Here is a 17,145-nt window from a genome sequence, read left to right as displayed (position 1 = left end):
CACCGAGAGGCGCCCGGACCCTCCACTGGACCCCGGCCACTGACCCGGCCACTGGACCCCGGCCCCTGACCCCGGACACTGGACCCCGGACTCCAGCCCCTGACCCCGGACACTGGACCCCGGACTCCGGCCCCTGACCCCGGACACTGGACCCCGGACTCCGCCCCTGACCCCGGACACTGGACCCCGGACTCCGGCCCTGGACCCCGGCCCCTGGACTCCGGCCCCTGGACCCCGGGCTCCGGCCCCTGGACCCCGGCCACTGGACCCCGGACTCCGGTCCCTGACCCCGGACACTGGACCCCGGACTCCGGCCCCTGACCCCGGACTCTGGACCCCGGACTCCGGCCCCTGGACTCCGGCCCCTGGATCCCGGCCCCTGGACTCCGGCCCCTGGACCCCGGGCTCCGGCCCCTGGATCCCGGCCACTGGACCCCGGACTCCGGCCCCTGACCCCCGGCCACTGGACCCCGACCCCTGACCCCGGCCACTGACCCGGCCACTGGACCCCGGACTCCGGCCCCTGACCCCGGACACTGGACCCCGGACTCCGACCCCTGACCCCGGACACTGGACCCAGGACTCCGGCCCCTGACCCCGGACACTGGACCCCGGACGCCGGCCCCTGACCCCGGACACTGGACCCTGGACTCCGGCCCCTGACCCCGGACACTGGACTCCGGCCCCTGACCCCGGCCCCTGGACTCCGGCCCTTGGACCCCGGGCTCCGGCCCCTGGACCCCGGCTACTGGGCCCCGGACTCCGGCCCCTGACCCCCGGCCACTGGACCCCGGACTCCGACCCCTGACCCTCAACTGGACCCCGGACTCCGGCCCCTGACCCCGGCCACTGGACCCCGGACTCCGACCCCTGACCCCGGACCCTCAACTGGACCCCGGACCCCGGCCCCTGACTCCGGACTCCGGCCTCTGGACCCCGGCCAACTCCGGCCCCTGGACCCCGGCCACTGGACCCCGGACTCCGGCCCCTCAACTGGACTCCGGCCACTGGACTCCGGACTCCGACCCCTGACCCCGGACCCTCAACTGTACCCCGGACTCCGGCCCCTGACTCCGGCCCCTGGACCCCGGACTCCGGCCCCTGACACTGGACCCCGGACTCCGGCCACTGGCCCACGGACTCCGGACCCTGACTCCGGCCCCTCAACTGGACTCCGGCCCCTGACTCCGGACCCTGACTCCGGCCCCTGGACCCCAGACTCCGGCCCCTGACCCCGCCCCCTGGACTCCGGCCCCTGACCCCTGGACTCCGGCCCATGACCCCTGGGCCCCGGCCCCTGACCCGGCGCCATGTCGGTCACTATCAGTCTCTTCGATCTGGTCAATGTGTCGATCAGCCACCCGGAGCCCGGGATGGTCAACTTCCCGGCGCTGCAGAGTTTGCTCCACGCCATCCTGCGGACACTGGGCATCCAGGATGTGCGGACAGAGGAGCGGCCGGAGCTGCTGCAGCGGCTGGACAGCGAGGCGGGGCCGGACAGGCGGGGCTGGATCCCGGGAGCCCGGTCCGGAGAGGCCGCCGGCCGCCCTCCCGCAGCCCTGGCTCAGCTGGAGCAGAAAGTGCGGGAGGTGGAGGTCCGGCTGCAGCAACTCAGCCGCCTGCCCACCGGCACCGAGCTGCTGAGCCGCAGCAAAGTGGACAAGGGCTGTGTGCACGACATGTGGAACCTGCTGCAACTGCGCAAAAACACCGAGACCAACCGGGAAGGAGTGGACAAGGTAAAAAAACACAGGACAACACGGGACAGGAAAACACAGCACAGGAAAACACAGGGCAGGAAAACACAGCACAGGAAAACACAGGGCAGGAAAACACAGGGCAGGAAAACACAGCACGGGACAGGACAACACAGCACAGGAAAACACACCACAGGAAAACGCACCACAGGAACACACACCACAGGAAAACACAGGGTAGGAAAACACACCACAGGAAAACACAGCACGGGACAGGACAACACAGCACAGGACAGGACAACACAGCACAGGAAAACACAGCACGGGACAGGACAACACAGCACAGGACAGGACAACACAGCACAGGAAAACACAGAACAGGAAGGAAAACACAGCACAGGACAGGACAACACAGGACAGGACAACACAGCACAGGATAACACACCACAGGACGGAAAACACAGCACAGGAAAACACACCACAGGACAGGAAAACACACCACAGGAAAACACAAGGACAGGAAAACACAGTACAGGAAAACACAGCACAGGAAAGGACAACACAGAACAGCAGAGAAGAACACAGGACAGCAAGGGAAAACACAGCACAGGACAACACAGCACAGGACAGGACAACACAGAACAGGAAAACACAGGACAACACAGCACAGGACAACACAGCACAGGAAAACAGCACTGGAAAACACAGGGCAGGAAAACACAGCACAGGAAAACACAGCACGGGACAGGACAACACAGGACAGGACAACACAGCACAGGAAGGAAAACACAGCACAGGACAGGAAAACACAGGACAACACAGTACAGGACAGGAAAACACAGCACAGGACAACACACCACAGGACAGGAAAACACAGCACAGGACAGGAAAACACAGCACAGGACAACACACCACAGGACAAGAAAACACAGCACAGGAAGGAAAACACAGCACAGCACGGCAGGAAAACACAGCACAGGAAAACACAGCACAGGACAGGAAAACACAGGACAACACAGCACAACACAGCACAGGAAAACACAGCACAGGAAGGAAAACACAGGACAACACAGCACAGGAAAACACAGGACAGGACAACACAGCACAGGAAAACACACCACAGGACAGGAAAACACAGCACAGGAAAACACAGCACAACACAGGACAGGAAAACACAGCACAGGAAAACACAGCACAGGACAGGACAACACAGAACAGCACAGGAGAACACAGGACAGCACAGGACAGGAAAACACAGCACAGGACAACACCACACAGGAAAACACAGCACAGGAAAACACAGCACAGGAAAACATAGGACAGGACAACATAGAACAGGAAAACACAGGACAACACAGCACAGGACAGGACAACACAGGACAGGACAACACAGCACAGGACAGGACAACACAGAACAGGACAGGACAACACAGCACAGGAAAACACAGCACAGGAAAACACAGCACAGGAAGGAAAACACAGTACAGGGCAGGAAAACACAGGAAAACACAGGACAACACAGCACAGGAAAACACAGGACAGGACAACACAGCACAGGAAAACACAGCACAGCACAGGACAGGAAAACGCAGCACAGGAAAACACAGCACAGGACAGGACAATGCAGCACAGGAAAACACAGCACAACACAGCACAGGAAAACACGGGACAGGAAACACAGCACAGGACAACACAGCACAGGACAACACAGCACAGGAAGGGAAACACAGCACAGGACAGGACAACGCAGCATAGGAAAACACAGCACAACACAGCACAGGAAAACACGGGACAGGAAACACAGCACAGGACAACACAGCACAGGAAAACACAGGACAGGGCAACACAGGACAGGACAACACAGAACAGGACAGGAAAACACAGCACAGGACAAGAAAACACAGCACAGGACAACACAGCACAGGAAAACACAGGGCAACACAGCACAGCACAGGAAAACACAGCACAGGAAGGAAAACACAGCACAGGACAGGAAAACACAGGACAACACAGCACAGGAAAACACCACAGGACAGGGCAACACAGCACAGGAAAACACAGCACAGGACAGGACAACACTGCACAGGAAAACAGCACAGGAAAACACAGCACAGGAAGGAAATCACAGCACAGGACAGGACAACAGAGCACAGGACAGGAAAACACAGCACAGGAAAACAGCACAGGACAGGAAAACACAGCACAGGACAGGAAAACACAGCACAGGACAGGAAAACACAGCACAGGACAACACACCACAGGACAAGAAAACACAGCACAGGACAACACACCACAGGACAGGACAGGACAGAACAGCACAGGAGAACACAGGACAGCAAGGGAAAACAGGACAAGAAAACACAGGAGAGGAAAACACGGGACAGGAAAACACAGCACAGGAAAACACAGCACAGCACAGGAAAACAGAGGACAGGAAAACATAGCACAGCACAGGAAAACACAGGACAGGCAAACACAGGACAGGACAATACAGGACAGGACAACACAGACAGCACTGCCAGGCTGCACAACACAGGACACGACAGCCAGGCTGCACAACACAATACAGAACAGGAAAACACAGGACAGGCCGACACAGGATAGCCAGGCTGCACAACACAGCACAATACAGGACAATACAGGACAGGAAAACACATGACAGGACAACACAGCCAGGTTGCACGCTACCTCTTCCTCTGTCCTTGGTGCTGAATCTAGGTTTGGGGATGTCGTTTAGATAAGACCATAAGACATAGAAGCAGAATTAGGCCACTCGGCCCATCGAGTCTGCTCCGCCATTCAATCATGGCTGATATTTTCCATCCCCATTCTCCTGCCTTCTCCCCATAACCCCTGATCCCCTTATTAATCAAGAACCTATCTCTGTCTTAAAGACACTCAGTGATTTGGCCTCCACAGCCTTCTGCGGCAAAGAGTTCCACAGATTCACCACCCTCTGGCTGAAGAAATTCCTCCTCATCTCTGTTTTAAAGGATCGTCCCTTTAGTCTGAGATGGTGTCCTCTGCTTCTAGTTGTTCCTACAAGTGGAAACATCCTCTCCACGTCCACTCTATCCAGGCCTCGCAGTATCCTGTAAGTTTCAATAAGATCCCCCCTCATCCTTCTAAACTCCAAAGAGTACAGACCCAGAATCCTCAACCGTTCCTCATACAACAAGTTCTTCATTCCAGGGATCATTCTTGTGAAGCTCCTCTGGACCCTTTCCAAGGCCAGCACATCCTTCCTTAGATACGGGGCCCAAAACTGCTCTCAATACTCCAAATGGGGTCTGACCAGAGCCTTATACAGCCTCAGAAGTACATCCCTGGTCTTGTATTCTAGCCCTCTCGACATGAACGCTAACATTGCATTTGCCTCCTTAACTGCCGACTGAACCTGCACGTTAACCTTAAGAGAATCATGAACAAGGACTCCCAAGTCCTTTTGTGCTTCTGATTTCCAAACCATTCCCCCATTTAGAAAATAATCTATGCCTAAATTCCTCCTTCCAAAGTGCATAACCTCACACTTTCCCACATTGTATTTCATCTGTCACTTCATTGCCCACTCTCCTAGCCTGTCCAAGTCCTTCTGCAGCCCCCTTGCTTCCTCAATACTACCTGTCCCTCTACAGATCTTTGTGTCATCTGTAAACTTAGCAACAGTGCCTTCAGTTCCTTCCTCCAGATCTCCCCACTACCTTATTATTGAGTAAAGAAGGAAGTGCAATTGAGCAGGAAAAAAACAAAGTAGGGTCTGAGTAAACAAATTATCAGACAGTGGGTACGGAATCTTGGCCACAAAGGTTTCATGAAGTTGGTACAGAGAAATGATTTGATTAAAGCACATTTCAGAAGCACAGCTAATCTCCGACATCTTCACTCTCAATCCGTGAATTCTTCCTCTGCTGTGTAGACAGAGTGCTTCTAGGACCAGTTCATTGGTTTTGCTAAGTTTGTTGAGGGGGAAATATTGACCAGTCCTCACCAACCAGGAGATTCCAGTATTTATTTGAACAGCACCATGGGGTAATCAGTAAGGTCCAGCTCCAGGGTCAGGCAGAGACTTGGTTTAATCTTAAGTGATTGCTGGGAGAGGCAGTGGCATTGTCGCTGGACTAGTAAATAGCGACTCAGAGTCATGGTGTGGGTAGCAGGGTTCAAATCCCGTCATGGCAGATTGTGACATATGAAGTCTAAAGATGACCATGAAACCATTGGTGATTGTCGTAAAAAGCCATCTGGGGCAGCACGGTGCCGCAGTGGGTTAGCACTGCTGCCTCACGGCGACGAGGTCCCAGGTTCGATCCCGGCTCTGGGTCACTGTTTGCACATTCTCCCCATGTTTGCGTGGGTTTCGCCCCCACAACCCAAAGATGTGCAGGGTAGGTGGATTGGCCACGCTAAATTGCCCCTTAATTGGAAAAAATGAATTGGGTACTCTAAATTTATTTTAAAAACATCTGGTTCACTAATGTCCTTCAGAGAAGGAAATCTGCCATCCTCACCTGGTCTGGCCTACACATGACTCCAGATCCACAGCAATGTGGTTGACTCTGAAACACCCTTGGGGATGGCCCAGCCAGCCACGCCCACATCCCATAATGAATAAAGAAAAAACCCTCCAGACTGCAGCATTTTCTTGGCTCCACTGGATGCTCACTCTACATTATATGCGCAACTTGGGGGGCTTAACCCACAAAATCTCGACATAGAGTAAGTGTGTTCCCAGAAAGCTAGCTTAAGAGGTAGTTTTGAAGTCCTCAAACAATAAATTGGAGACTGCATAAGGTTTGACTTTAACTCGTAATGTAGCATGAAGAAAGGTAAAGAAGGCTCCCACCGAAAGTTGATGGTTGATGAGGATGTGCTTTTTGTTTTATTCTGTGAGAAGTTTGTGAGGAATTTGAAAAGTCTTTTCAGACTTGGAGGCTGTATTCCAGTCTTAGACCATAAGACAAAGGAGTAGAACAAAGCCATTTGGCCCATTGAGTCTGCTTCACCGTTCAATGAGATCGTGGCTGATCTGATATAATCCTCACTCCACTTTACCACTTTATCCCCATAACCCCCGATTTCCTCCCTGATTAAAAATCTGTCTGTCTCAGCCTTGAACATGCTTAACGACCCAGCCTCTACAGCTCTCTGATTCACTCCCCTCTGAGAGAAGAAATTCCTCCTCTTCTCTGTCTCAAATGTCGACCCTTTACTCTGGTCCTAGACTCTCCCACGAGGGGAAACAACCTCTCAGCATCGACCCCGTTAAACCCTCTGAGAATCCGAGATGTCTCAATAAGGACACCTCTCATTCTTCTAAACTCCAATGAGCACTCGCCCAACCTCGCCCTCTCCTCATAAGAAAATCCCTCCCTACCCGGATCAACCGAGTCAACCTTCTCTGGACAGCCTCCAATGCCGGTATATCTTTCCTTGGATAAGGGGATCAAAACTGTTCACAGTATTCCAGGTGTGGCCATACTAGTATCTTGTATAGTTTTAGCACGACTCCCCTATTTTAAACTCCATTCCATTTGGAATAAAGGCCAACATTCAATTTGCCTTCCCTATACCTATACCCTATACCTATACCCTATACCTATACCCTATACCTATACCCTATACCCTATACATATACCCTATACCCTATACCCTATACCTATACCCTATACCTATACCCTATACCTATACCCTATACCTATACCGTATACCTATACCCTATACCCTATACCTATACCCTATACCTATACCCTATACCTATACCCTATACCTATACCCTATACCTATACCCTATAACCTATACCCTATACCTACACCCTATACCTATACCCTATACCTATACCCTATACCTATACCCTATACCTAGACCCTATACCCTATACCTATACCTATACCCTATACCTATACCCTATACCTATACCCTATACCTATACCTATACCCTATACCTATACCTATACCCTATACCTATACCTATACCCTATTCCCTATACCTATACCCTATAACCTATACCTATACCCTATACCTATACCCTATACCTGCTGAACCAGCAGGCTAGCTTTTTGTGATTTATGCACAAGGACCCCCATATTGCAGCTTTCTGCCGTCTCTCTCCATTTAAATAACATTCAGCTCCTTTATTCTTCCTACCAAAGTGCAGAACTTCACATTTTCCTACATTATATTCCAGCTGCCAAGTTTTTGCCCACTCACCTAACCTGTCTCTATCCTTCTGTAGCCTTTCATCTTCACCACTTACCTTTCCACTTATTTTGTGTCATTCACAAACTTGGCAATAGTGCATTCACTTCCCTTGTCCAATTCATTACATAGATTGGGTGGAATTTTCCCCAAATTGCACCGTGCTGGATGAGAAAAGCTGTGTGTCACTCACTGGTGAGCTGCCATTGCCAAATCAAACGACATTGTACAATTTCAAAGCCAGCTGGGGGCAGGGTGATGATGGGGGTGGGATTGGGGGGGGAGGGGGGAGTTAAATTTGCCAGCAAAGCTGGGATTTGGAGAGTGGGGCATTGTTTTAAAGGGCACCCCGACCTGAAGCCACCCCGGAATTTCATGGTAACCAGGGGTCACGCCAGGAAAGGACGCGATCCTGATTACGTTGCTGGCGGGGGTCAGGGAAGATCTCAAACTCTCTCGAGAGTTGTGGGCAGCACGGTAGCACAGTGGGTAACACTGTTGCTTCACAGCTCCAGGGTTCCAGGTTCAATTACACAGAGGGTAGTGGGTGCCTGGAACTCGCTGCCGGAGGAGGTGGTGGAAGCAGGGACGATAGTGACATTTAAGGGGCATCTTGACAAATACATGAATAGGATGGGAATAGAGGGATACGGACCCCGGAAGTGTAGAAGATTTTAGTTAGACGGGCAGCATGGTCGGCACGGGCTTGGAGGGCCGAAGGGCCTGTTCCTGTGCTGTACTTTTCTTTGTTCTTTGTTCTCTTTGTTCTTTGTATACCCGCTTGGGTCACTGTCTGTGCGGAGTCTGCACGTTCTCCTTGTGTCTGCGTGGGTTTCCTCCGGGTGCTCCGGTTTCTTCCCACAAGTTCCAAAAGACATGCTGTTAGGTGAATTGGACATTCTGAATTCTCCCTCTGTGTACCCGAACAGGCGCTGGAATGTGGCGACGATGGGCTTTTCACAGTAACTTCATTGCAGTGTTAATGTAAGCCCACTTGTGACACTAATAAAGATTATTATTATTAGTAGTAGTAAACAGCCATAAGGGGATTTGTGCCCGCGGTGAATGGGACCTGGGAATCTCGTCCAATGTAAATAATCGTGGCCCCAACACTGACCCCTTTTGCACTGCACAGTTACAGGTTTCCAACCTGGAAATGTCTCTCTTATCCCAACTCTCTGCCTTCTATCAGTTAGCCAATCCTCTATCTGTGCTAATACACTATCCCCCAACACCATGGGCTCTTATCTTATTAAGTAGCCTTTTGTACTGTACCTTTTTGAACGTATAGTACATCTACTGGTTCTCCTTTGTCCTGCTCCATACCACCTCAAATAATTCTAATCAATTTGTTAGGCATAATTTCCGTTCATGAAGCCATGCTGATTCTGTGTGGTGATATTATACATCTCTAAATACTCTGCTAGTACCTCCTTCATAAACGACTATAATGTTTTCTTAATGACAGAGGTTAAGCTAACTGGCCTATAGTTACCTGTTGTTTTGCCTCTCCCCCTTTCTGAATAGAAGAAGAAGTCTTACAACACTAGGTAAGACTTCTTACTGTGCTCACCCCAGTCCAATGCAGGCATCTCCACATCATTTCTGAATAAAGGCATTACATTGGCAGTTTTTCAACCCTCTTGCACTTTTCCAGAATTTAAGGATTCTTGGAAGATTACTACCAGTGCATCCATTATCCCTGGAACTACTTCCTTTAATATTTTGGGATGCAGCTCAACGGGCCAAGGGGACAGATTGGCCTTTTGCCCAACTAGTGTCTCTATTGAGAGTTACTGTGTTAATTGACAGTTACTGTGTTAATTGAGTTACTGTGTTAATTGACAGTTACTGTGTTAATTGAGTTACTGTGTTAATTGACAGTTACTGTGTTAATTGACAGTTACTGTGTTAATTGAGAGTTACTGTGTTAATTGAGTCACTGTGTTAATTGAGAGTTACTGTGTCAATTGAGAGTTACTGTGTTAATTGACAGTTACTGTGTTAATTGAGAGTTACTGTGTTAATTGAGAGTTACTGTGTTAATTGAGTTACTGTGTTAATTGACAGTTACTGTGTTAATTGAGTTACTGTGTTAATTGACAGTTACTGTGTTAATTGACAGTTACTGTGTTAATTGAGAGTTACTGTGTTAATTGAGTCACTGTGTTAATTGAGAGTTACTGCGTTAATTGACAGTTACTGTGTTAATTGAGTCACTGTGTTAATTGAGAGTTACTGCGTTAATTGAGAGTTACTGTGTTAATTGAGTCACTGTGTTAATTGAGAGTTACTGCGTTAATTGAGAGTTACTGTGTTAATTGAGAGTTACTGTGTTAATTGAGTCACTGTGTTAATTGAGAGTTACTGCGTTAATTGAGAGTTACTGTGTTAATTGAGAGTTAGTGTTAATTGACAGGTGCTGTGTTAATTGAGAGTTACTGTGATAATTGAGTTACTGTGTTAATTGACAGTTACTGTATTAATTGACAGTTACTGTGTTAATTGACAGTTACTGCGTTAATTGAGTTACTGTGTTAATTGACAGTTACTGTATTAATTGACAGTTACTGTATTAATTGAGAGTTACTGTGTTAATTGAGTTACTGTATTAATTGACAGTTACTGTGTTAATTGACAGTTACTGTGTTAATTGACAGTTACTGCGTTAATTGAGAGTTACTGTATTAATTGACAGTTACTGCGTTAATTGAGTTACTGTGTTAATTGACAGTTACTGTATTAATTGACAGTTACTGTGTTAATTGAGAGTTACTGTGTTAATTGACAGTTACTGTATTAATTGACAGTTACTGTGTTAATTGACAGTTACTGCGTTAATTGAGAGTTACTGTATTAATTGACAGTTACTGCGTTAATTGAGTTACTGTGTTAATTGAGAGTTACTGCGTTAATTGAGAGTTACTGTGTTAATTGAGAGTTACTGTGTTAATTGAGTCACTGTGTTAATTGAGAGTTACTGCGTTAATTGAGAGTTACTGTGTTAATTGAGAGTTAGTGTTAATTGACAGGTGCTGTGTTAATTGAGAGTTACTGTGATAATTGAGTTACTGTGTTAATTGACAGTTACTGTATTAATTGACAGTTACTGTGTTAATTGACAGTTACTGCGTTAATTGAGTTACTGTGTTAATTGACAGTTACTGTATTAATTGACAGTTACTGTATTAATTGAGAGTTACTGTGTTAATTGAGTTACTGTATTAATTGACAGTTACTGTGTTAATTGACAGTTACTGTGTTAATTGACAGTTACTGCGTTAATTGAGAGTTACTGTATTAATTGACAGTTACTGCGTTAATTGAGTTACTGTGTTAATTGACAGTTACTGTATTAATTGACAGTTACTGTGTTAATTGAGAGTTACTGTGTTAATTGACAGTTACTGTATTAATTGACAGTTACTGTGTTAATTGACAGTTACTGCGTTAATTGAGAGTTACTGTATTAATTGACAGTTACTGCGTTAATTGAGTTACTGTGTTAATTGACAGTTACTGTGTTAATTGAGTTACTGTGTTAATTGACAGTTACTGTATTAATTGACAGTTACTGTATTAATTGAGAGTTACTGTGTTAATTGAGTTACTGTATTAATTGACAGTTACTGTGTTAATTGACAGTTACTGTGTTAATTGACAGTTACTGCGTTAATTGAGAGTTACTGTATTAATTGACAGTTACTGCGTTAATTGAGTTACTGTGTTAATTGACAGTTACTGTATTAATTGACAGTTACTGTGTTAATTGAGAGTTACTGTGTTAATTGACAGTTACTGTATTAATTGACAGTTACTGTGTTAATTGAGAGTTACTGTGTTAATTGACAGTTACTGTGTTAATTGACAGTTACTGTGTTAATTGACAGTTACTGTGTTAATTGAGAGTTACTGTGTTAATTGAGAGTTACTGTGTTAATTGACAGTTACTGTGTTAATTGAGAGTTACTGTGTTAATTGAGAGTTACTGTGTTAATTGACAGTTACTGTGTTAATTGACAGTTACTGTGTTAATTGAGAGTTACTGTGTTAATTGAGAGTTACTGTGTTAATTGACAGTTACTGTGTTAATTGACAGTTACTGTGTTAATTGAGAGTTACTGTGTTGAGAGTTACTGTGTTAATTGACAGTTACTGTATTAATTGACAGTTCCTGTGTTAATTGAGTTACTGTGTTAATCGACAGTTACTGTGTTAATTGACAGGTGCTGTGTTAATTGAGAGTTACTGTGTTAATTGACAGTTACTGCGTTAATTGACAGTTACTGTGTTAATTGACAGTTACTGTGTTAATTGAGAGTTACTGTGTTAATTGAGTTACTGTGTTAATTGACAGTTACTCTGTTAATTGACAGTTACTGTGTTGAGAGTTACTGTGTTAATTGAGAGTTACTGTGTTAATTGACAGTTACTGTGTTAATTGAGTTACTGTGTTAATCGACAGTTACTGTGTTAATTGACAGGTGCTGTGTTAATTGAGAGTTACTGTGTTAATTGACAGTTACTGCGTTAATTGACAGTTACTGTGTTAATTGACAGTTACTGTGTTAATTGAGAGTTACTGTGTTAATTGAGAGTTACTGTGTTAATTGACAGTTACTCTGTTAATTGACAGTTACTGTGTTGAGAGTTACTGTGTTAATTGAGAGTTACTGTGTTAATTGACAGTTACTGTGTTAATTGAGTTACTGTGTTAATCGACAGTTACTGTGTTAATTGACAGGTGCTGTGTTAATTGAGAGTTACTGTGTTAATTGACAGTTACTGCGTTAATTGACAGTTACTGTGTTAATTGACAGTTACTGTGTTAATTGAGAGTTACTGTGTTAATTGAGTTACTGTGTTAATTGAGAGTTACTGTGTTAATTGAGTTACTGTGTTAATTGACAGGTGCTGTGTTAATTGACAGTTACTGTGTTAATTGACAGTTACTGTGTTAATTGACAGTTACTGTGTTAATTGAGAGTTACTGTGTTAATTGACAGTTACTGCGTTAATTGACAGTTACTGTGTTAATTGAGTTACTGTGTTAATTGACAGTTACTGTGTTAATTGACAGTTACTGTATTAATTGACAGTTACTGTATTAATTGAGTTACTGTGTTAATTGACAGTTACTGTGTTAATTGAGAGTTACTGTGTTAATTGAGAGTTACTGTGTTAATTGAGTTACTGTGTTAATTGACAGTTACTGTATTAATTGACAGTTACTGTGTTAATTGAGAGTTGCTGCGTTAATTGACAGTTACTGTGTTAATTGACAGTTACTGTGTTAATTGAGTTACTGTGTTAATTGAGAGTTACTGTGTTAATTGAGTTACTGTGTTAATTGACAGTTACTGTATTAATTGACAGTTACTGTGTTAATTGACAGGTGCTGTGTTAATTGACAGTTACTGTGTTAATTGAGAGTTACTGTGTTAATTGACAGTTACTGTATTAATTGACAGTTACTGTGTTAATTGACAGTTACTGTGTTAATTGACAGTTACTGTGTTAATTGAGTTACTGTGTTAATCGACAGTTACTGCGTTAATTGACAGTTACTGTGTTAATTGAGAGTTACTGTGTTAATTGACAGTTATTGTGTTAATTGAGTTACTGTGTTAATTGACAGTTACTGTGTTAATTGACAGGTGCTGTGTTAATTGAGAGTTACTGTGTTAATTGACAGTTACTGTGTTAATTGACAGTTACTGTATTAATTGACAGTTACTGTGTTAATTGAGTTACTGTGTTAATTGACAGTTACTGTGTTAATTGAGTTACTGTGTTAATTGACAGTTACTGTGTTAATTGAGAGTTACTGTATTAATTGACAGTTACTGTGTTAATTGACAGTTACTGTATTAATTGACAGTTACTGTGTTAATTGAGTTACTGTGTTAATCGACAGTTACTGCGTTAATTGACAGTTACTGTGTTAATTGAGAGTTACTGTGTTAATTGACAGTTACGGTATTAATTGAGAGTTACTGCGTTAATTGACAGTTACTGTGTTAATTGAGTTACTGTGTTAATCGACAGTTACTGCGTTAATTGACAGTTACTGTGTTAATTGAGTTACTCTGTTAATTGACAGTTACTGTGTTAATTGAGAGTTACTGTGTTAATTGAGAGTTACTGCGTTAATTGACAGTTACTGTGTTAATTGAGTTACTCTGTTAATTGAGAGTTAGTGTTAATTGACAGTTACGGTATTAATTGACAGTTACTGTGTTAATTGACAGTTACTGTGTTAATTGAGAGTTACTGCGTTTATTGACAGTTACTGCGTTAATTGACACTGTCAATTGAGAGTTACTGCGTTAATTGAGTTACTGTGTTAATTGAGAGTTACTGTGTTAATTGAGAGTTGCTGTGTCAATTGAGAGTTACTGCGTTAATTGACAGTTATTGTGTTAATTGAGAGTTACTGTGTTGACAGTTACTGTGTTAATTGAGAGTTACTGTGTTAATTGAGTTACTGTGTTAATTGAATGTTACTGTGTTAATTGAGAGTTACTGTATTACTTGAGAGTTACTGTGTTAATTGAGAGTTACTGTGTTAATTGAGTTACTGTGTTAATTGAGAGTTACTGTGTTAATTGAGTTACTGTGTTAATTGAGAGTTACCGTGTTAATTGAGAGTTACTGTGTTAATTGAGTTACTCTGTTAATTGACAGTTACTGTATTAATTGACAGTTACTGCGTTAATTGAGAGTTACTGTGTTAATTGAGTTACTCTGTTAATTGACAGTTACTGTATTAATTGACAGTTACTGCGTTAATTGAGAGTTACTGTGTTAATTGACAGTTACTGTGTTAATTGCGTTACTGTGTTAATTGAGAGTTACTGTGTTAATTGAGTTACTGTGTTAATTGAGAGTTACTGTGTTAATTGAGTTACTGTGTTAATCGACAGTTACTGTGTTAATTGACAGTTACTGTGTTAATTGACAGTTACTGTGTTAATTGACAGTTACTGTGTCAATTGAGAGTTACTGTGTTAATTGAGTTACTGTGTTAATCGACAGTTACTGTGTTAATTGACAGTTACTGTGTTAATTGAGAGTTACTGTGTTAATTGAGTTACTGTGTTAATCGACAGTTACTGTGTTAATTGACAGTTACTGTGTTAATTGACAGTTACTGTGTTAATTGACAGTTACTGTGTCAATTGAGAGTTGCTGCGTTAATTGACAGTTACTGTGTTAATTGAGAGTTACTGCGTTAATTGACAGTTACTGTGTTAATTGAGAGTTACTGCGTTAATTGAGTTACTGTGTTAATTGACAGTTACTGTGTCAATTGAGAGTTGCTGCGTTAATTGACAGTTACTGTGTTAATTGAGAGTTACTGCGTTAATTGAGAGTTACTGTGTTAATTGACAGTTACTGTGTTAATTGACAGTTACTGCGTTAATTGAGTTACTCTGTTAATTGACAGTTACTGCGTTAATTGACAGTTACTGCGTTAATTGAGAGTTACTGTGTTAATTAACAGTTACTGTATTAATTGAGAGTTACTGTGTTAATTGAGAGTTACTGTGTTAATTGAGTTACTGTGTTAATTGACATGTGCTGTGTTAATTGACAGTTACTGCGTTAATTGACAGTTACTGCGTTAATTGAGTTACTGTGTTGAGAGTTACTGTGTTAATTGAGAGTTGCTGTGTTAATTGACAGTTACTGCGTTAATTGACAGTTACTGCGTTAATTGAGTTACTGTGTTAATTGACAGTTACTGTGTTAATTGAGAGTTACTGTGTCAATTGAGAGTTACTGTGTTAATTGACAGTTACTGCGTTAATTGACAGTTACTGTGTTAATTGACAGTTACTGCGTTAATTGAGTTACTCTGTTAATTGACAGTTACTGCGTTAATTGACAGTTACTGCGTTAATTGAGAGTTACTGTGTTAATTAACAGTTACTGTATTAATTGAGAGTTACTGTGTTAATTGAGAGTTACTGTGTTAATTGAGTTACTGTGTTAATTGACATGTGCTGTGTTAATTGACAGTTACTGCGTTAATTGACAGTTACTGCGTTAATTGAGTTACTGTGTTGAGAGTTACTGTGTTAATTGAGAGTTGCTGTGTTAATTGACAGTTACTGCGTTAATTGACAGTTACTGCGTTAATTGAGTTACTGTGTTAATTGACAGTTACTGTGTTAATTGAGAGTTACTGTGTCAATTGAGAGTTACTGTGTTAATTGACAGTTACTGCGTTAATTGACAGTTACTGTGTTAATTGACAGTTACTGTGTTAATTTCCTTCTCACCTTCATTTTGTCCCTTGATTTTTAAAATATTTTGAGAATGTTATTTGTGTCTGCCACTGTGAAGACACATCCAAAGTATTTATTTAACTCCTCTGCCCTTTCCTGTTTCCCCATTATTATTTCCCCAATCTCATTTTCGAAGGGGGCTTCCCTTTTTATATATTTACAGAAGCTCTTATTGTCCATTTTTATATTACTTGCTAGTTTACCCTTATAGTTTATCTTGTCCCTCTTTTTCTGGTCATCTTTTGTTGGCTTTTAAAACTTTCCCAATCCTCTGGCTTACCTCTCATCTTTGCCACATGCTATATTTTTTTTCTTTCAGTTTAATGCTATCCTTGACTTCCATGTTTAACCATGGTTGATTTACCCCCTTTCTAGAATCCTTTTCCCCACTGGGATATGAAGAATCCATGGAATACCTACAATGCAGAAGGAGGCCATTTGGTCCATTGAGTCTGCACCAACCCTCCAGAAGAGCACCTCACCCAGGCCCATTCCCCACCCTATCCCCGTAATCCTAGTTAATCTGCACATCTTTGGACACTAAGGGGAAATTTATCATGGCCAATCCACCTAACTTGCACCTCTTTGGACTGTGGGAGGAAACCGGAGCACCCGGAGGAAACCCACACAGACACGGGGAGAACGTGCAGACTCCGCATAGGCAGTCACCCGAGGTCAGAATGAAACCCGGTCCCTGGTGGTGTGAGGCAGCGGTGCTAACCACTGTGCCACCCTTAGTTGTGAGTCATAAACTATTTTAAGAAGTGCCTGCCATTGCTGATCAAATGTCTATTTTGTTAAACTCCTTTCCCATTCCACTCCAACTAACTCTGCCCTCATGAAAAAATGAAATGAAAATCGCTTATTGTCACAAGTAGGTTTCAAATGAAGTTACTGTGAAAAGCCCCTAGTCACCACATTCTGGCACCTGTTCGGGGAGGCTGGTACGGGAATCGA

At 44.0% G+C, this 17,145-nt stretch overlaps 1 protein-coding gene across 2 annotated transcripts in view; it reads left to right on the top strand.

Annotated features, from left to right (window-relative positions):
- The window catches only part of LOC140395746 (glutamine-rich protein 2-like), a 342,552-nt gene continuing 325,407 nt past the window's right edge, over window positions 1-17,145 (top strand). Inside the window, exon 1 of one of the 2 annotated variants that reach the window (XM_072483896.1) lies at window positions 1-1,739. In XM_072483896.1, coding sequence (XP_072339997.1) covers window positions 1,311-1,739 — 429 coding nt within the window. In that variant the 5' untranslated portion in view covers window positions 1-1,310. The remainder of the gene's footprint in view (window positions 1,740-17,145) is intronic. The other variant, XM_072483897.1, reaches the window with a different exon arrangement.

The sequence above is a fragment of the Scyliorhinus torazame genome, chromosome 18 (assembly GCF_047496885.1).
Source record: "Scyliorhinus torazame isolate Kashiwa2021f chromosome 18, sScyTor2.1, whole genome shotgun sequence".
Classification (NCBI taxonomy): Eukaryota; Metazoa; Chordata; class Chondrichthyes; order Carcharhiniformes; family Scyliorhinidae; genus Scyliorhinus; species Scyliorhinus torazame.
This window is presented reverse-complemented; position numbering and strand designations above follow the sequence as displayed.